Source organism: Podarcis melisellensis, assembly GCF_964234715.1.
Source record: "Podarcis melisellensis genome assembly, chromosome: 10".
NCBI lineage: Eukaryota > Metazoa > Chordata > Lepidosauria > Squamata > Lacertidae > Podarcis > Podarcis melisellensis.
This window is the reverse complement of record NC_138542.1, coordinates 47779278-47800435: the sequence shown is the minus strand read 5'-3', so window position 1 is coordinate 47800435 and position 21158 is coordinate 47779278. Positions and strand designations below refer to the sequence as shown.

At 45.6% G+C, this 21158-nt stretch overlaps 2 protein-coding genes and 1 long non-coding RNA gene across 3 annotated transcripts in view; 2 read left to right on the top strand and 1 right to left on the bottom strand.

Annotated features, from left to right (window-relative positions):
• The window catches only part of SH3BP1 (SH3 domain binding protein 1), a 33280-nt gene extending 21847 nt beyond the window's left edge, over positions 1–11433 (top strand). Inside the window, exons 7-18 of the mRNA XM_081928496.1 lie at positions 135–270; positions 1958–2026; positions 2620–2710; positions 3768–3910; positions 3984–4095; positions 4355–4436; positions 5161–5241; positions 5440–5556; positions 7510–7607; positions 8079–8208; positions 8837–8949; positions 10705–11433. Of these exons, the coding sequence (XP_081784622.1) occupies positions 135–270; positions 1958–2026; positions 2620–2710; positions 3768–3910; positions 3984–4095; positions 4355–4436; positions 5161–5241; positions 5440–5556; positions 7510–7607; positions 8079–8208; positions 8837–8949; positions 10705–11138 (1606 nt within the window). The 3' untranslated portion in view covers positions 11139–11433. The remainder of the gene's footprint in view (positions 1–134; positions 271–1957; positions 2027–2619; positions 2711–3767; positions 3911–3983; positions 4096–4354; positions 4437–5160; positions 5242–5439; positions 5557–7509; positions 7608–8078; positions 8209–8836; positions 8950–10704) is intronic.
• A 1328-nt stretch (positions 11434–12761) lies between these two features.
• Positions 12762–15420, bottom strand: LOC309379374. Its single transcript, XR_014172460.1, has 2 exons — positions 15317–15420; positions 12762–13210 (listed from the first exon to the last, which is right to left on the bottom strand). It is a non-coding gene; the product is annotated as an uncharacterized lncRNA (long non-coding RNA).
• Positions 15421–15819: 399 nt separating this feature from the next.
• PDXP (pyridoxal phosphatase) lies at positions 15820–19115 on the top strand. The gene is made up of 2 exons (XM_081928415.1): positions 15820–16444; positions 18447–19115. Exons 1-2 carry the CDS (start codon positions 15829–15831, stop codon positions 18770–18772), a joined length of 942 nt encoding a protein of 313 aa, XP_081784541.1. The 5' UTR covers positions 15820–15828; the 3' UTR covers positions 18773–19115.
• Positions 19116–21158: the final 2043 nt, after the last annotated feature.

The following is a 21158-nucleotide window of genomic DNA, read 5'->3' as shown; positions in this document are numbered from 1 at the left end:
AACTGGGCTCATGGTTAAGCCTTCTCATCAACCTTGAGCAGACGCCTACAACTTGAGGTTAGCTGCATGCATGTATAATTTTTGAATGCCATCAACTCAACTCTTGCCTCTGGCTCTTCTTTGGGAATCTGAAGTCTGAACCAAGCTGCCAAGAACTCCAGCAATAATACCAGTGGTGCCGCTGGCCCAGGCCCATCAGCTGCTGCCATCAAACTAGAAAATCTGAAGGAAGAGGAAGAAGAGATGAAGAGGAGGGTTGAACAGAGTAAGGTAGGTGTGATATGTGGCTGGGGTGCTGGGGATTGGCATTCTCCTTCTCAGTTAGAAGGAAGCATGTTTGTATAGGAAATGCCCAAAGATGAGGGGTGGAGAGAGAAACATGACAAGAGTGTTGGTGCAGACATGACCATGCAGAACTCCCATTGATTGTGCTACGCTGTGCTGTGGGTCATTGTTTAGATCCCACAAAGGAGATCCAAATGGCAAACTAGAGCAGTTGTTGATATTGATGGAGGAGAAATTTGATTTGGTTCACATTTAAAAGCGAACCTCCCCAATTTATACTTTCTGAAACAATGCACAAACTGAAACACTGCCATTTTTTCAAATTTCGCCTTTCTCTGAATTTTGCAGTGCAGTTCTCCAATCAAGCAATGTGTATAAAAATGCATGTACTCAAGTAAAGTGTTCATAAAAATGTGCATGTTCATGAACATGGCATACAAAAATGCATTATAGTAAGGAAATTTGTTCTGCAAAAATGTGTCTGTTCAGTGAAATAGCATATGAAAATGTGTATATTTGGAGACATTTGCACTAAAATGTTGAAGAGGATGTTTCTTTTAAAAATCACAAACTGATGTGGAAAATGCGGAGGACCGAAGTTAAGCATGGAAAAATGAGAAGCCAAGAGAAACCGAAACTGACAGATTCACCTATCCCTAGTTATTGATGTGATTATTATCCCAGAAGCTGCATGAGATTTAGAGTGGAGTCAGTGTGTGCCAAGTCACATTGCATCATATTCTTCCTACTTCATAAGGTATTAAGGACCTTGCAATATTTACCAGGTTGGAGTAGGAGGTATAGACACACAGCCTAATGATTTCTTAGATCGCACTTGTAGATTTTTGTGTGTCCTGAGATGTATTTATGCTGTGTCTCCTGGAAACAGGCCACCACTAGGGAAGAGGGAGAAAACCATTTTAGTTCACATGTTAATATGAATCCACCTAATGCACACTTCCTGAAATTATTTGTGAACCAAAACACAGCTATCCTTTGAAAACCGCACTTCTCAATTTTTTGCAATGCATTTCTCCAACCAGATAACCTTTACAACTAGGCATATATTAGAGGGAAGTGTGCATTAAAATGCATATGCTGGTGAAAGGAACATACAATAATGTCTTATATTACATAGATTTGCCTGCTAAATTGTGTATATAAGACAAAAATGCATATGTAAAATGCTGATGAATAATAATAATAATATTAATAGTTTATCTGAAGAAGTGTGCATGCACACGAAAGCTCATACCAAGAACTAACTTAGTTGGTCTTTAAGGTGCTACTGGAAGGAATTTTTTTTGTTTTGACTATGGCAGACCAACACGGCTACCTATCTGTAATTAATAGTTTATTATTTGTACCCTGTCCATCTGGCTGGGTTTGCCCAGCCACTCTGGGCAGCTTCCAACAAAAATTAAAAAATACATGAAGACTTTCTGCAAAATGAGGCAGAAATGTAGAGAACCAAGAATGGAAAAATGAGAAACTGACAGTCACTGAAACTGACAGATTCATAGATCTCTAGTCACCATCTAACTGTGTCACGGTAAGGATATTGCAGGGAGCTGGGATGGTGCAGTTAACAGGAAAGGAGGCTGATATATTTCTGTGGTTTGCTCTTTGTGAAGGGAACAAAGTACAATGCTTCCCCCATCTCATTTTCTAGGATGAGTACATGGCAGACCTGTATCACTTTTCAACCAAGGAAGACAGCTATGCTAAGTACTTTATCAAAGTAAGTCAGTTCCCTTATCTCTCTCCTTTCCTTTGCTCCATCCTTCATTGTAAGATGGTTTTGCATACCTTTGGATAATTCTCAAAGTCTAAAGAGGCATTTTGTTGGAGTTCTATAATTGCGCCTCTCAATTTTCTTCTTCCTGTTTTGTGAATGTATATTTTCCTTCCCCAACTACTTCCCTTTGCTCTGTTTTCTATGGGCCTCCAAATCAGGGACTTCTGCAACTATCAGAAGAGAAAAATTATGCTCTGAGACCTCCCCCCCCCCAATGTCTAGCTTGGTCTTCCCTTAAGACCTATCCCCCACAGTCATCTCTGTAAAGAAACCCACCATCATTATCATCACCACCCTAATTCCTCTTTACTCTTTCTAGGGTAGGGATGGGAATTCTGTAGCCCTCCAGATGTTGCTGAGCTTCCATCAGCCCCAGCCAACATGGCCATTGGTCAGAGGTGATGGGAGGTGAAGTCAGCAACATCTGGAGGGCTACAGAATTCCCTTTGCCAATCTTACAGGTTTAATAGGACTAAGCAGAAGAAAAACACCAATCAGGGGGAAAATACATCTGCATTTATTTTTCTGTCTGGCAGTTGATGGAAATTCAAGCAGAGTATCACCGGAAGTCCCTGGAATCTCTGGATACAACTTTGGCAGAGGTGAAAGAGACTCACAACCAGCCAGGTATTAGTTGAGCTGCATCTTTTTATTTGCCACACTGGAGTTTGGGGTTTGTTCATGCTGGGTCACCTAGAGTTCGGGGGATGCAGTTTATTGTTGCTGTTTTGTTGGTGGCTCTCCCTGTATGTACGTCACTGTATTTTATTGTGTTCCAGAATGTCTACAAGTAGTGTAGCTTCCCAGTGTGACACTACGTACACAGCTCATTGCAAGTGGGGTCCCTGCTATTGCTTACCGAGAGATACATTCATTAGTCATTTTCAGGGCAGCTTTAGTGATGTTAGCCAGGAACATGGGAAAGACAACAGGTAACATGCAAAGCACAAATTCTGAAGCGCCTCTGACGCTACAGTGCTGCTATTTTTGTAGCTGGACGGTGAGATTGGTACTTTTTCAAATTTATTTTGTATTGCATGTTACTGTATTTCTTATACACCACTCTGAAAACGTCAGTTGGAAGCTGGCCTAAAAAGATAGACAACAAACAAAGAGTCTCTGAGACCCACTGGGACCGAAAGAGAGTTGATTCTGCAGAGCGGTGTGTCTATATTTGTCCCTGAAATAGATTTTTTAAAACCCCACTTCCTGTGAGGAAAAATGACACACCAAGAAGAGGGTTAGGCAAAAAATTCTGCTGCTTGCGTAGACCAGAGCTGAGAAACAGGGCCGGCCCGGCTATTAGACAGAGTGAGGTGACGGTGTCAGGCAGTTGTGGGTGTCGTGAAAGCAAAGTGTTAATTGTTTCATTTATTGCATTTTTACTGCCAGGGAGATTTTCTGCTCTGGACACCCAAAGAACTTGGTTGTCTGTGAGTTCTAATATGTAACTTGGCTTGGGTGTGTGGAGACAGAGCATCATTTGCTGCTTGCCTCAGGCAGCAAAATGCCTTTGCTCTGCCTAGGGTCCTCAGGAGCTTTTGGTATGGACCACTGCTGGGCTGAGTTGGCTCCTGAAAACCAGGCTCAGCAGTTGGATGGTGATGAATTTTGGAAACTTCCCGTCCTATATGCACAGTGGGCTTTATTCTCTCCCTCTCCCTTCCTTCCTGCTGTTTCTCAGACTCCCCATTCCCAAGAGATGCAGCTGTGGTAGGGGTGTATGGGATGCCGCTAGAGACTCACCTGAAGGCTTCTGGCCGGGAGATTGCTGTTCCCATTGAAGCTTGTGTCATGATGCTGCTGGCATCGGGGATGAAGGAAGAGGTAGGTGGCATTCACTTGCCCAGCCCTTCTTTTGCCACCAATTTCCTTGCCTCACCTTTCTTCCACTCTGCAGGGGCTCTTCCGGTTGGCAGCTGGAGCATCTGTGCTGAAGAAGTTAAAGTACAGCCTTGCCTGTGGCTCAGGTGCCCTGGGTGAATTCTATGCAGATCCTCATGCTGTGGCAGGTAGGATATTAAAATAATGCAGGGCTGGGGAACCTGTGGCCCTCCAGATCTTGTTGGACTCCATCTTCTGTTAGTCCTAGCTAGTACCACCCAGAGGTCAGGGGTTTCATTAGGAGTGCAACAACATCTAGAGGTTCACAGATTTCCCCAGCCCTGATTAGAGGTATCAGATAATTAAGCAGCAGGGAGTATTGTGATCCGGGAGAGAGGGAGAGGCATGTTCTACCTCTAAAACAGCATCTCTTTGCTTCCATCTCAGGTGCACTGAAATGTTACCTGCGAGAGCTGCCCCAGCCCTTGATGACCTTTGAACTCTATGATGATTGGCTTAAAACTGCAAGGTACATTGGGACTAGGAAGATGGGCTGCCTTCTTACAGCTCACACAGTTTGTGATTTCACTTCAATGCTAAGATTAGGCTAACTTGACTAGCAATGTATTATTGTATTATTGCCTACTCTGAGAATGACTGAAACCTGTTGCAAATGCTACTAGAAATTAAAATTGCATGTGTCAGGGTGCACACAGAGTTGAAGAGGAGCAGTGGGCCTCATTACAAATCTAGCAAGGTAGGGGGGAGTTAAGAAGGATGGCCCCTTCCTGCTGAGTTTTTAAAAAACACCATGAAAAGTGTTATGATTAGTAACATACTCGGCTTAAGGCAGAGTTGGCCAACATGGAACCCTGTAGATGTTTCTTGCCCAGATTTCCCACAGTCCCAGACTATTGGGTTTGCTACTCCTGGCTCCAGTGCACAATCACCTCAACATAAATCCCTTTGGAAAAAGTGAGACTTAGTTCTAGGGCCTAGGTAGATGAAACGTAGAAGATCTGCCACTGTGAATTTAAACAGAGTAGTCCCATCCAGGGTTGCCACTCTGAGCTGATAGGAAGAATTATAGGATTTACACATGTGGAGCTGCAGCAGCAGACTGGCAGCCAGACAGTGATCGAAATGCCCATGAGAAGAAAATAAAGATAAGACTCCATATAAGCAACTATCATAGTAGATGCATCCCTTTGCTTTTGAAGCTTGTTGTAGCCTTCCTCACCTCTCCCTTTCAGTATCAAAGAGCCAGAGAATCGACTGGAGCATCTTCAGGACACTTGCAGCCGTCTCCCCAAGGACAACTATAACAACATGAGGTGTGGCACACCTGTTAGTATTAAGGGGCTTTAAGACGAAGCTTGGTAGGTGGCGCTTATACCATCACTGTCTCTCAGTGCTGGAAAAGCCTGCTGCATTTCTGTTGTTACTCAACAGACAGGCAAAAGAGCCCTGCTTGAAATGTCAAGGCAGTGGTTTTCCTGGTTTTCACTACAGTACTTGCCTTTTCCCAACAGGTATCTGATTCGTTTTTTAGCCAAGCTGGCTGAACAGCAGGAAGTGAATAAGATGACCCCCAGCAACATTGCCATTGTCCTAGGGCCCAACCTGTTGTGGCCCCAACAGACTGAAGGGTAACTGTATAAAACTGCCAGAATACATTCTTTTCTGGGGTATAGGGAAGGGGAAGTGAGGGGCAGATGGGGTTCGTCAACGTGGGAAGGTAGCCCATCCAGGAGAAGGAAAACTCTGATCCTAAACCTCCGCTGTCTTGCGGGACATCTTTGGGAGAAGAAAAGGCTAAGGAGTAAACCCAATACAAATCCAAACTGGAGTCCCCAAGGCAGGTGGATGGCGCCTTGTAGGCCTCCTTCCAGCAACACTTGCAGCCAAGCTCATGCCAAACACATTGCTCTGCTTTCCTGTGGACCGCATTAGTGAGTCCAGGGTGTGTGTTATTGTCTGGGTAGCCCAGGACCTCCATACACATTGCCCAGGCTTGCACTCTGGGGAAGTCACTTTAGTGCTGTTAATATAGCAGTTTTACTTCACCCCTGGAGGCACACTCCATTGTCTCTTGTGACAGACAGATGCCAACAACATCATTCTCCACTTTTTGGTTTAGTATGTATTCAGTAATTGAACTCTTTAGAAATATACATGTATCAATTGTAATTGAGAACGGTGTTGTGTACACCCACCAGAGCCTTATCATACCAAGAATTCCAGAGGCCACCCAAGGCAGCTTATCCAGAACTTGAAAATGTCTAGAATACATGTGGAGAACTGCTGACCCTCAGGTCTAATTAGGCCCCATAGGCTTCCCCATTTGGTCCGTGATGCTGTTTTTACTAAGCCTGCCCCATGCCAGAAGTCACACCTGTCCCCAGTTATGGGACAGCAAAAAGACTTGGCAAAGTGGGGTTTGCAGACACTGCCAATCAGCTGACCAGCGGTGCCTGCAAACTCCTGCCTGACAGTACGCCTTCAGAATCTGTTTGCAGACTTTGTTTGGATTCAAGTCACATATGCAAAGAGACATTTTCCCTCCCTGTTTGCAAGAGTGGTTTGAATGCAAACAGGTCCTTTGATGGTGAGCTATCAGTATCAATCACTAGGTTGGCTCTGAGAGTGAGCTCCTTTTAAGCTGCCCCCTGGCATTATTATGTATAGACCTCAGGTGATTAACCAGTAGATGGACTTGTGGGATATGGGGAGGTAAGGATCCCTTCCATTGGCCAGATCCAGTTCCTCCCCTGTGATCTCAAAGGTACCGTTTTTCTTGTCACTACAACAGACTGATGGGAGACTGATGGGAGAACAGACTGATGGGACAACAGACTGATGGGAGAAGTCCAACCTGTGGAAAGTCTGCTTTCCTCTGTGGTTCTGGGAATAACTGAAGATTTGTCCCAGATAGGATATGGCAAGCGTAGAAGTAACTTTCAGTTACGTTATTAAAGCACATGTCCTTTCCTTCTCCTCAAATGGAGGAAAAAACAGGTTGCGATGTCCTAACAGAAGGGAAAACACTCTGTCTGGTTCCTCTGTGAACTTTAAAGAGCTAATATCTTAATTAAAGGGACGCAGGTGGGGCTGTGGGTTAAACCACAGAGCCTAGGACTTGCCGATCAGAAGGTCGGCGGTTCAAATCCCCACGACGGGGTGAGCTCCCGTTGCTCGGTCCCTGCTGCTGCCAACCTAGCGGATCGAAAGCACATCAAAGTGCAAGTAGATAAATAGGTACCACTCCAGTGGGAAGGTAAACGGCATCTCCGTGTGCTGCTCTGGTTCACCAGAAGTGGCTTAGTCATGCTGGCTCCATGGCCTATAGAGCGAGATGAGTGCAACCCCAGAGACAGTCACGACTGGACCTAATGGTCAGGGGTCCCTTTACCTTATCTTAATTAAAACAGTCCTAGATTTGTCACCTCTAGCCTTTAAAAAGGCTTGTATAACTTTTATGAGCTGCACGGAAAGAAGAATTTCACTGACTTCTCCCATCAGAAACTACAGAGGAAAAGTTAGGATGAACAGCCTTTGCTTAACATAGTTCTTGTTGCTGTATCTCAATCTCTCTCCCCCAGGTGCCAGGTGCAACTAGATATGGCTTCTGTATCCTCCATCCAAGTTGTGGGAGTTGTGGAACCCCTGATACAAAATGCTGACATCCTCTTCCCAGGAGGTAGTCCATCATCTGTTGGCCTGAATTTTTCTTTACCCTGGTGAGGAGCTGCATTACAGCTTCCATCATCCCTGACCACTGGCTGACCATGATGGTGGGAGCTGGAGTCCAGCAACATCCAGAGGGTCACAGGTTCCTTGTCCCTGCCCTCATAGAACTGGCCAAGTCTAGGAATACAATTATATGATCTTAACCCCTTCATGCATTAACTCGCCCTCAGCTTAGTGGTTATGTTTGACTGCAATCCCACCAAAAATACATAAATAACCACCTAGTTATAAGGAACTCTTGGCCAGGGCATCTCCTATTGTCTATGAGCAAGCCGCATCTTCTGGATCATAAAGATCATGAGCCATAAGAGATGAAAGATACCAAAATTTGAACTTCCTCCTACAAGGGAAGACTACAACATTTCATAATTCAGTACTTCAGATCGCCTCAATAACTTTGTCTTTCCCCCCTTTTTTAAAGACATTGACTTTGATGTATCTGGCCTGTTCACCCCGCCATCAGACATTAAAGATAGAGATGTCTCCGCAGCAGAAGAACCCACATCTTTGCTTCTCTCTGCTGAACCAGCTTCACCACGGCCTGGAGAAAGGCAAGTAGTATAAGCATATGTTTTGTCACAGTTTTTCCTGGAACTGTGAGATACGTTTGTTTATATAGAGCCACCCAGGCACAAAGTGCTTTACAAAGATCTGGCAGGTCTCTACTTCAAGGAGCCTACAATTCTATGATATAGAAGCAGCTTTAGTAACACAATGAAGCATTAATCATGCTCTGGCTCCAACCTGTCAATGCCCTACACTCTGCTAGATTTTTGTAAGCCGGGAGGGACAGGGGTCAAGAAGGCATGCAGTTGGGCATATAGCTCTTGAAACACACAGCCCATCTAGCCTGGTGCTAGACTGAGTACCCAGATGGACACAGTTGAGTTCGCTTGGGGCCATTCAGCTCACCCAACCAAGTCTTGATAATTCATGCCAACCCCTTCATCCATGATCAAGCTGTGGATGAGCATCGTCTTATTATGGCCTGACATGGCACCCAGTAACAGCACCACCAAACTAGAGGGCTCAACATAAACGAGAAGCCTTTAGTGGAAGAGTTTGCTCAGCTGCTCAAATCTGTTTGAGAAATCCAGCCTGCACACACAGCACTCTCGTGTCTTTTTGAGCCAAGAGATCAGACTACAAACAGCTTACAAGCTTTTTACCAACTGACAGGAAACATTTTGAGGCAACCCCTGGAACAGTCCTCTCAAAGGTGACCCAACCTTCTACTGAAGCTACAGTCTCTTTGCCTACTCCTGTTCCTGCTGAGGATGCTTCGAGGAAATGTAAGTCTTGTTCTTATGGGTGCTTCTGTAGGAACTGTTTGCTCCAGAATAGGCTCTGTCAGCTTGTGCAGCTCTTCTGGGGAATCCAGACGACACTGCTCTCAAACTGTATTTGTGTGCTCTCCCCCTGCCAGGCCCACACACACACTTGACATCAAACGCGATTGCAGCACTATCCTTACACTCCTTGAGCTCCTTTTTGCAGGAGAATATTCTGTGAAACAAGTAGTATCATTGCCTGGGGACTGGGTGCTTCCAGGTGGGTGGTGGTTTAGGGATAGGCACTGCTCATGCATTCTAGGGTGCTTCCAGACAGGGGCTTAATTTGCAATCACACCATTGGCAACAAGCTTTTTTACTTATTGGGTTTTCCCTGTAAAGGGTAAATTTGATTACCAGTGGTGCTAATGCTGTCATGTGGACCCACTGCAAAAAAAACCTTGCATGCATGAAGAGACTCCATCCCCTAATAAACCCACATGTGGAAGCAATCTGATTTTTTTTAACATAGTCCACACAACAGTTGTAGGAATCAAAAATGCCAGTCCATATTTCCCCCCATTAAATCCAAATTGCCCTTTCCCAGGAAAAATCTGTGATTTGTGATCTCTGAATGAGCCATTTGCAATATTGACCACCCCCACTTGAAGCACCCAGTCTCTTTTTCCACACATTACTTTTTCCACACCTTTCTTTTTCCACACCGTAACACATTGCATAGCTTGTTAGAATATCTGTCATTTGCTTTCCTGCAACATGGTCCCTTCCACCATTAACATTTTCCCACTTTTTTTCCTTTGGCACAGAAGATCAATAGCTCTTCAAAACATATAAATCATAATGTTTTATTATGAATGTGTTAAAGAATGATTGAAAATCGGCACAGCTTACAAAGCCTTTTCCCTATTGTCAGGAAACTTGTGATTCTAAATGACAAAGTTTTGCAACAGTGATTAATTGTTGTAGCTCTTTTTGTCAACATGCCTGGAAACAATGGCTGCTTACACCACAAGTTTGTAGTACAGTTGGGGAGAGCTGGACATAATCCAGGTTTCAATAAACTTCTCAGGTTTTAGTTATGCTTTGCACCATTTTAATCTACTTCTTTTTCATAATCATCACCATTAATTGTGAAGAGCTACACTGTGCAGTGGAACTCTTGTGCATGGCTTGTTCCTGCAGCAATGTACCAGAGTTGAGATCCAGCCACCAGTGTTGTGCTTTTTGTTTATGCCAGGGATGGGGAAGGTATTGGACAGGCAGCCTCACCAATGGCCAGGGACAATGGGAGATGGAGATCCACAGCTTCTTCCACTGCCAAATTATGCATTTGTAGTGTGTATGGGGGTGCTGTTAGTGCAGGAAATAACTCACCGTGTGGATCCACAGTTTCCACTTTCAGGTGACCAGAGAAAAGCATTATTTGTGCAATGTTGCAAGGCCGTAGTGTGGAAGTAGGCTATGCCTCTGGATTTTTGTTGCCTGCACAAGTGGTTTTGGGGGCTTGGGACTTGATCTACAGCCTGCTTGTAAGGAAATCATAGCTTTTCAGAGGAATGGGAGAGAATCCTTAGAAGGGAATCTTAATTCCAAACTTGCAAAAATACACTTGAGGACAAGCACTGGTAAGAGTAGAAATTTGGAGGGGTGTGAGGTGCAGAGCTGCTGTGCGGAGAGACCATACAGATAACAGGTGACATCCGCAAGGCGAAAATTCTCAGAACCTGGATTTTGTTTCATTGTTTTGCTTTGCAGCAAAGCGAGTTGCTCCACCCCGACCCACGGTGCCTCCACCCATAGCCCAGCCTCGAACCCCACCTCCTGTGCAGCTTCAGACCCAGCCTCCTGCCCCAGACTCTCCTTCTATCCCTAAAGCAATGCCTCGAAGAACCGTCGGAGGAAGCGTGCGAGCTCCCTCTGTCCCTCCACCACTTCCACCCCAGCCAGTCAGGCGTCAGAGTCGCAATGCGTCCCCATCCCCGAAGCCTCCTTCAGAAAGCAGGACCAATGAGGCAGATGAAGCACCTCTTTCTCTTCCTGGAGACAGCAGCATAGAAACATCCAAGGAATCCCTCCCTGTGACAACAGAGCCCAGTGAACCCCCACCTGTAGAAAGAAGCAGCTCTCCATCTGCACCGGATCTGGAGGTTGATGCTCTGGAGAATAATGAAGAAGGAGCTGCAGTGTAAGGAAGGAAAAGGTGCACGATCAGGTGTGACCCTGGGCACATCACACAAGGCTAGCAGCTCTTGTGGGGACATAGAGGTGCCATAGTGACATCTGTCATTATCGTGGCTTGGAAACCAGCACTCACATCTGCAACCTCAAAAGCAATCTCTCTTCTTCCATGTGCCTCTGCTTCTTGCTGCCTTTTCCACTATTCATGAATGGCTCTTTTCCTGCTTTGTATTATTTTGAACTCTCCTCCTGGTACTCCTCTCACCTTTCCCAAGCAGCATTCAGATGCAGAGCCAGAGACGTTTTTTTAAAAAAAAATCCTTCCAGCATGTAGTTAAGTTGCACTGTATAACCTTGTTCTTGATGCAATAGTTCATTCCAAGCTGAGAGCATTCAAACATATGATTCACTTCCCCACACTGCTGTATGATGTGGTACCGTCCAGAATTCTTCCTTTCCATCTAATGCTCCATTCTGTATAATGTGCAGATCTGCTTTTTTGTGCTTCTAATGTCTTTGCTTTTCCCCCCCCCCCCTGAAGAGAATTCAGAACCTCAACAAATCCTAACAGGGTGTTTCCACTTGATTCCAGTTGCCCTACATCCCACTTTAGCTCAGTCTCAGGGATTATTCTGTCCTTTTACAGTGATTGGTAGGGATGTGATTGGTAGAGAGGGTGGGCCATTTGAAAATCAACCCTATGTATATCCAGGTTATGTGCGATATTTCTAGTTATTTTTTTATAAGGGCAGCAGGTGCAGGCCAAAACACAATTGTCAGCTGTGGACCCCAAAAAGGATCTTGACCTTGAAGAACCAATGGAACTAATTTTATGTGCAGCTTTTCCCATCATAGAACTGTAGTATAACGCTAGAAGCTGTCACCAATAGACTCCTCCTTTTGGCCGCTCTTTAAAGGTAGAGGCTTGATCCGAGTTACAGTCAGTGTATGTATTCTCAATGTGGAGAGCCTAGATACAAGGCTTGTTCACATATGCACGCACATCGCTTTGTTTCTCTATGCAATTATTGGCAGATAAATGTGTGAGCACCTTAACTAATGCCCATTTTGTTTGAGCTGATCTGAAAATTTGTCTGGACATTGCCACACAACACCACAATCGCACATGCAAGTGTTCAGGTGCAAATGTGTATTTGAACCACTCCTAAGTTTGAAGATGGATGAGTGAAGGATAGTGGACTTCCCACCTTATATTCTGGATGAGCTTTTTGCTGCAGGCACACCTGCCCTGCAACCTTTAACCTTGGCTTCTCCAAGAAAGTGTATAGCAGTAGTTTTGTAATAAAACTTTGAAAGAGATGTGTAGTACCCCATTTAAGGAACTACAATTCTCAGGATCTTTTGGGAGAGGACAATTAAGCTCATTTACATTTGCAATGCAGACATGACCTAATAAACTCTTCACATGGGTTTCCTTAGGATTGGAAAGGTGACCACTTATTTTTATACATAGCTGGTAAATTATTTTTTAACTGTACGGTCATGTTTATGGCCGAGAGAAGGAGCACGTTCCTTCATTTTTTAAAGAATGTGTCTGCTTTGCTTGTGTCAGAGACAAACTGAACTCCTGGATAGTTCTTGAGAAAATCCTGTAAAATGACAAGAGTGCTCTGTGGCATCTTAAGGTTTTAATAAATATATTGCAGCATGCATTTTCATGGTCCAGAGTCCTATTCACCAGATGCAATTTATTAAATACAGTATTTTTATTGCTTTTTGTCTTTAGAGATTTGCAGCTCTTTCTCTTACCTTCACACATAAGAGTTTTGTTTGTATCATCAAATACTGTAGAGTCCCTTACTATTGTCTTGTGTTGCTTTAAATGTATACAGCATAAGCTTTTGTGGGATAAAGTCAACTTCATAAGATGCTTCTCATGGAGTAGACTTCAGCTTTGGGGATGATTGCCATTCTTTTTAGCCTTCAAGGTGACCACAAGTCTCTTCATAGTTTTTCCTACAGCAAGCTGACCCTCTGCAAATTCCCACGATATCATTACTTCTGTTGTGCAAAAAACCAGGAGTATTTGCCTTCTTTGATGGTGCAATTCCCCATTATTTCTCTGAAATTTAAAAACATTGAATCTTCTACAATGCAAATCATATTGGCACTTGTGGGAGAGGTATTCCCCCCCCCCATATTCACTGAGCAGAGATGTGTCACCTTTCTGCAGAGAAGAGAGCACCAGAGTCTTACAATGATGACTCCATTAAAATCAATTTATTTATAAATTGATAGGACAAAAAGGACACACACCACAGCAGATGCTGCTAGTTGCAGAACCCAGCAAACCACAAGCAAGCACACAGCTGTTTCTGTGTATAAATAATCCAGTCAGCTCACTCACCAAGCTGCAGTCATGTGCACGCTTTTCCAGAAAATCACTTTGCATTCTGTCACACAATAAAGGCAAACAGGCTGAAGGGCATTCTGCACAAAATAATTGTCCACATGATCAATCTGAATGGATTTCAGGGGTACAGGGGGAGGGACAGGGACAAGGAAGCAGTTCCCACACTGCATGCATTCAAGATTTAACTTTGTGCTATGTTGTTTAGATATGCAGGGAAGATCAGCTAAGATTTGGATTTTTTGAGAGTCCAGATGAAACCAGTGGTTATTAACAGAATTTGTAAATCAAGCTGCAATCTTATACAGCAAGGACAGGAAACCTCCAGGGCCAAGGCTGACTGTGATCCTTGGGGACACTCCCCAAAAGACACCCCCCCCAACCCTCTTTAGTGCTTTTGCCTAGCTGGCTCTGTATGTGTGTGTAGATAGGAACTGTTGGCTTTTGTGTGGCTAGAACCCATGGCATGTGGTTCTCTTGAGGGACTGCAGCCCTCTAGTTGACAAAAAGTTCACCACCCCAGCTATATTCTCTTACCTAGTAGTAAGTCTCATTTAATTCAAGAAGTTAAGTACTTCAGACAGGAATATGATTGTATTCTCAGTGTTGCTAACTTCACTTTAGTGCTCCGAACAGACAAGATCTATTGTGCTCGGTTTTCATTAAATCTCCATAATTGACAGACCCAAGAGTGGTTGGCCAGGGTCATGTTTTCTTTATCCTTAATGCTGCTACTTTAGATATGGTCATGATTATTGAATTGCGGCTGGATAAAATTCAGATGCCCTCTTAATAGGAGCGGTGAATCTGTTTTATGGTGGAGGCTGCATTTCCCGATATCTCAATTTGTGGTGGGACCACAAGTCAGCCATAGGCAGGGTGAGTAGATGGGTCAATTCCTTTTCTTCCACCCAGCTGCTAGTGAAAAGCCATTTATTTGTCCTTTGCTTATAGAGGGTGAAAGCCAGGTAGACATCCACAGGACTTCAGTTCTGCCAGGAGGAGGACGAAGGGGAAGTTCTGAAGGACCTCGCAGCCACCCTTCAACTTGACCCCATGCCACACATCTCAGGCACATTCCTGAAGTGTAGGCGGGTTCCCACAAGGCAAGACACAGCAATAACAGCAAGAACCTTTATTGAACTACATAACTGGGGAACAGGGGCAAAGCAGCTGCTTATATACATTCCTGAAAGTCTGGGCCACTCCCACTCCCAACATGATTGGCCGTCTAAACTTCCAAGCTGTGAATCATGACTCAGAGTTCAAGGACCAATGCCAGAGGCCTAAATCCTGAAGTGTTCTGTGATTGGACATCCTGTATCCAATCAGAACACATGGAGCTCAGATTCCTTAGTCCAGACTCAAGCTCAGGCAAACACAGACCACTGAATACAAAACAATTCCATCTCCCTATAATCCTGAGAACTGTAGTTCATTAAATCTACTGAGAATTGGCACTCTGTGAAGGGTAAACTACAGTTCTCGGGGTTATTTGGTGCCGGTTGCTGTAAAAGTACCGTGTGTAAGCAAGCGTCCACAAGGCCTTTCCAAGACAGTCATTGGCTGGCCTTTTTTTGCTCCACCTTCTTTTTTCATTCTGAAACCGCCAATTGGCCTCAACAACCGCCTCTCATTCTTTCCCCGCCCGCCTTGGTTTGTTTACCATCTGATGTATTTATTTTTTTAACAGTCTACTTCCTTTTTCTTTTTTTAGCCCCGCCTCCACTCTTCAATTACGGTAGGTAGATAAGGCTGTGACGCCCACTTTTCGCTAACGCTGCTGTTTTCGTTCGCCGTATTTCATAGGGCACTAACCTCTATTCTTCTACCTGATAGGCTTACAGCAGCTGTCACTTTGCTCCGGGCCTTCATACTGCTTTCTTCCCATAGGCTACGGCGGGAGGGGGCGGGCTTTTCAATTCCTCCGTTCCATCCTTTCCCCCCCGCCCGCTCCGAAAGCCCATCCAGAGCGCTCACATCTGGATCCTCTTCCCTTCCCAATCACTGTAACGGGTTGCCATGGCAACACAGTCCCCGTCCTGACCGCCCCGCCCCTATCACCATGGCTGGTAACATCCGCCTCGTCCCTCGAACCTGCCAGTCACTGGCCTTCCTGCAACGCGATTGGCCGCTGAGCCAATTGGCCCGCTTCTGTTTCGCCCGACGCGCCTTGTCGCCGAGCCCCTCGATTGGTGCTCCTGCGCCGCCGCCTCCCCTCCGTCCGTCATGGCGGCGCCGCGCTCCTGATTGGCCCGGGCGGGAGCGGAGGAGGAGGAGGAAGAGGCGGTGCGGGGGTGGCGGCGGCGGGGAGAGCGGCCGGTCCCAGCATGGCGGGCTGCAGGCGGCTGAGCGGCTCGTGCCTGCGCGAGGTGCTGGGCGAGGCGGAGGGCGTCCTCTTCGACTGCGACGGGGTCCTGTGGACGGGCGAGCGGGCGGTGCCCGGCGCCCCGGAGCTGCTGGAGCGCCTCAGCCGCAACGGCAAGGCCGCCCTCTTCGTCTCCAACAACAGCCGCCGCTCGGTGCCCGAGCTGGAGCGCCGCTTCTCCCGCCTGGGCTTCCGCGGCGTCCGCGCCGAGCAGGTCTTCAGCTCGGCGCTCTGCTCCGCGCTCTACCTCCGGCAGCGCCTGCTGGGCGCCGAGGGCGGCTCCGGAGACTCGCCCCCGGCCGGCTGCGTCTTCGTGCTGGGCGGGGAAGGGCTGCGCGGGGAGCTGCGGGACGCCGGGCTGCGCCTGGCCGGCGAAGGTGGCGGCGGGGACGACCGGGAGGAGGACCCGGCCGGCCACGAGAGGCTCCCGGTGCGCGCCGTCGTCGTCGGCTACGACGACCAGTTCACGTTCGCCAAGCTGACCGAGGCCTGCGCCTACCTGCGAGACCCGCAGTGCCTGCTGGTGGCCACCGACCCGGACCCTTGGCACCCGCTGAGCAGCGGGCAGCGCACCCCGGGTGAGTGACGGGGAGCGGGGCTCCAACGCGGAGCCTCTGCGGCGCCTGGTGGTAGCAGGAGGGATGGGTTCCTGAGCATGAGCAGATCTCCCTGTTCCCTCCCCTCCGCTCTCGCTTTCCTTAGCTTTGGAGAGGGATTTCCAAACCGACGGGACAAGGAGCCCAGGGTTTTTAAAGTAAGGTCTGGAACCTCAGCTGGCGAACTTTAGGGTGTGCCCTGGGTTCAGATGGTAAACACTCGTGACTGGTAACGGATACCTGGAAAATCTTAGAATTTGGGTAGCGCTTCTTAAGCCTATGGGGCTTGTTCCAATGTTGCTGTGGTTCAAACGGAACAATACGCCGTCTCGCTTGTAGTATTTTTACCACAAATGCACAAGCTGAGACTGAACTCTTTTGGCTTACGTAGACACCTCATGAATTGAGCTAGGGTTTGAGTCTAAGTCCATAGACCACCCTTCTTGGGTCAAGGGTTAAGGATCATTCTCCAAAAGGATCAGGTGTCCTTTTCCCTAAAACACCAGTTAAAGGAACACTACCATTGTGTCCCATTGCTGGCATCTGTGGAGCCTCTTAGGAGCATTCTGGACTAAGGATGGTATTCCCCTCTGGGTCTGGGAGGAACTCCTGGCCATGTATTATGTCATCAGTGGTCAAGTACTATTAGTTTGAGAGCCCATTCCTGTATCCTGCTCATCAGATGCTAAAATACTATGTCTGCCAAGTATGGGGTCCTGTAAAGCTATGTGATACATGGCACATCCCAGGTACCCAATATTCTTGGTAGGCTGTTTGGGTTGTTAGCTAGATCTGCAGTATTATGGTGCCTTACATCGATCAGTATTGTGAGTTAGCCATACCATCATGAGTAGCCATCCACTTTCCTTCACCTGTTCATCAGGCTCTGTGTGACAGTGCAGGCCATTTTTTCTCAGGTCTTTTCTGTACCTTGGGGAATCCCAAACCTAGAATCTATTAAGGATTGTAAGAGAACTAAAAAAAGTGCTACAATTCCATTAGCTGGCTTCAGGTTCCTGATTTTATTTCCCCAGACTTCCTAGTGCCACACTTGTGAGGCAGCTGATGTGTCTGTTCATTCTTTATTTGGAAATATTCACTGTTAACCTCAACAATATCCCAAATGTGACCAGTTTACATCCCACTTTATGCCAGTGCTAATCAATCAAAGGAGAAGCTTACAGGACAATGTGGAAGTTACATGACACAATGAAAAGAAATTCAAATATCTAGCCTAATGCTAGAAATGTGTTCTTTCCATGAACTAACACACCAGCAGGGGGAGGAGTAGAATTTCTTTTCATCAAGGCCTTGGAGCCAGCTCTCTCATCCTGGATAGAGTTTGTGCTTTTATCCTTGGACTAGGATTTAAGTTCTCGGACTAGGGTTTAAGATGTGCAGCAGCCTTGTAATAAGCCCACAAAAGTTACTAGCCTGCTGAAGACTCTTAAAGGAGAGATAAAGAGCTCTATCCTTCCTCCACCAGCTCACTGCATTTCTATCCTGTGGGTGGAGGTGGGACCTTCCCTTGTCTTGCAGTCTGCTTGGTTTCTATGTCTGGCACACCGGAGGGATGGAGTGCTGTGCCTCTCACCTGCCTGCTAGATCACATGCATGCAGTTCTTTGCTGCCTTTGCCTACCAAGCAAGTGCTTATCTCCAACACTGAGGCTGAGGTCATAGTGTGTTGGGATGCAGGGGGGGACTGCATGGTTGAATTTTCCTTCATGCAATTGGAGGAGCATTCAGTGATGCATGTCTCTGTCCCCTAAAGAGTATTGTCAGTTGCAGAGTTACCACCTCATTGAGACAACTAGGCCTGTTCAGTCTCACCATTTGGAGGCTTAAAAAGTTGCTCTTTTGCACATCCTTTGTCAACCCAATCTAGCTTGATTGCATAAATATGTGGGCTATGCTTAAGTTGCTTAACGAATTGGAGACCAATCTTTTCACATGAGGGTATCTTGTTTTCTTTTCTCTCTCAGGAACAGGGAGTCTCACTGCTGCAGTTGAAACAGCATCTGGGCGCAAGGCAATGGTAATTGGGAAGCCCAACACGTATATGTTTGAGTGCATTGTGGAGCGCTTTGGTGTGGATCCGTCCCGCATGCTCATGGTGGGTGACCGGCTGGAGACAGATATCCTGTTTGGCAAGAACTGTGGCCTTGAAACGGTCTTGACCCTGACGGGAGTCTCAAACCTAGAGGAGGCACAGGCATACATGGCCAGCGACAGCCCTGCTGCAAAGGACCTGGTGCCTCATTATTATGTGGACAGTATTGCAGACTTAATACCCGGCCTGGATGAGTAAGGGGAGATGTGGGTGGGCAGAGTTCCTAGTCCCATTTCTGATTGCTGCCCTTTCCTACTTCTGCTCCCTCTCTCCTTGATTCTGGGCTCATCACATTCCAGTGTTTCTTCAAGAATGAAGAGAGAGGTGTTAGTTCATTATTTGAGGTCCTTTTGTTTTACTTTAGCCAGCTATAAGGGAACAGAGAATCTTATGTGAAAGTGGGTTATTTATAGGCCGAACCATTATTTATTTATTTATTTCCCCCTCCTCTTGGCATGAAGTATTTATTTATTTAAATTATTTTGGTTTTACTGTTGCCACTAGTGGCCTTCTTACTGTTGTCCTCAGCTTTTTTCTTTCTTTCTTTCTTTCTTTCTTTCTTTCTTTCTTTCTTTCTTTCTTTGAAGCACAGCAATGTGCTTGCTGTGATGTTTGCTGTTCCCAAGCTTGAATGAAGCAACGTTTGTACCGGTAATATTTATCTCTCTTCTATAGCCACTGTCATTCCATGCCAGTGTTGGGGTAGCGGGGTTTATCCCAGAACTCTTGCTGTGAAAAAGGGAGCATTCAAAATCCAGTTCAGAAGTAACACAGTTCTTCTACAGAATGGCTCTTCAGGGAAAATAATTCCTGTGGGTGTATATACAAGCTTATCATAACACTACAACTTGCTCTGAAGTGATAAGGCCTGAGGGTAGGTTTCTGATGCACGTTACGTGTTTGATCCATTCAAACTTTGTCTGGCATTTTCATCCACAGGAATTACTCCCAAAGTGCTGTGTTGTGCAGGTGGGGAGAAATTGCCAAATAGCTCAGTCAGAAAGCATTATAAGTATGGTAAATCTGGAATATGTAAAACTCTTTTAACTGTGAATTAAATATGAAAGTGGTTTTTTTTCTGTCTTGAGAGTTTTCTCAGGTGACAGAATTTTTATCACTCCAGTTTAATTTTGGGATTGCTGCTGTAAGGAATGAAATGCATAGAACAATTTTTTGTGCCCATGAAGTTCTGAATTGGCTGTCACTTCGTCTTGGTAATCCTTCAGTAATAACAGCCTCCAGATATTCCTGCCTGTATTGAGGTAGGAACACAATGTGTTTCCCCCCACCCCCTTCTCTCTGACTGGGTGGATCAATGAAACATGTCAGTCAATTAATTCACTCCTGTCTGTGCCTGATAGGATTCACCACTCTCCTAGGTGGGGGGTGAACCTTGGTCCGCCCTCTGACCTGCTGTGGTGTTCTTGATTTGTGGGATAACGTTGGCATTTCCAGTGCTGTCAATGTGCCACAGCATCCCAAAATAAGTCCTTGCTTGTCTTTTTATGGTTTATTATGTATTTATTAAAGTGTTTGTATAAATTATGCTGATGAGTTGTGCCAAAGTGGGTATGTCGCCTCTGGGCCCACTTACCTGTACCTCCATGTTGTTGTGGTTCTCTGACATTCGCTGTCATTCTGCACATAATAAAATGCAGGCACAAGATGGAATCTGGCTTTTTTCCCCATTAATCTAATCAGTGGGCATGCTGGAAATATCTCAAATCAGAGATAGCTGTGTATAATGACTGAATAAATTAGTTGATTATCTTAATACACATTATCTTTTCAAATTGGGGGAGGGGGGAGAAGAAACCCAAATGGAAGGTGCTGAAATTGGACACAACTTCTTACCAAGCAAGGGTGTACTTGCTGATGAGCTCTGTTTCATTTTAGAAATGCAAATAATCCGCTTGACATAATAGCTGAGAAGCTGAATTGAGGCAAATACAAAACATCACTCAAGTTTTAGAGTCGGTGTGAACTGGAAGGTGGTTTGTTTGTTTTTTGGTAGTGAAGCCCTTCCAAGACTTGCTGTGACTTTGCTAAGATTCTTGTTGTGTGTTAACTTACCACTCTTCCTGATTTCTGATTAAAATTCCTTCCAGACAATATCCAAATGTTAAGAAATTAAGTCTGGGCCAAGTGAACTTGGTGACATAGTGCAACTCAGGAGAACGAATTCAGTCCTGTTCAGTTGCTTGAAAGTGTCCTGCTTGGGTGCTTACCAGAAAAAATGGAAGAAGAATTGAACTCTTCAGCTTTGAAAGCTTTAGGAGAGACGGTAATTCTACAGAAGTTTATCCCTAATCAATGGAGCAAAGCTGATATATTTCATGAGAGGATACACATTTTTAAAAAGCTTAATCATGAAGCCAAAGGGTACCTTGTAATACACAAAAATCCATTACTTGATACTTCTGAGACTCATTAAAAGCCAGACCAAACTAGGTCATAAAAAATATTCTGTTTTGAGTCTGATCCAAGAACTATATAACTGTTGAGCAGCCACTGGGTTCATATGTAGAAGAAAGTGCCAAAGAGGAAGGTGAGCAGAGAAGTTGTGTCAGATGAACTGAAAGAT

Coding starts and splice junctions, on each gene's coding strand:
- PDXP (XM_081928415.1), top strand. CDS start 15,829: ATGGCGGGCTGCAGGCGGCTGAGCGGCTCGTGCCTGCGCGAGGTGCTG. Junction 16,445..18,446: donor CAGCGGGCAGCGCACCCCGG/GTGAGTGACGGG, acceptor TTTCTCTCTCAG/GAACAGGGAGTCTCACTGCT.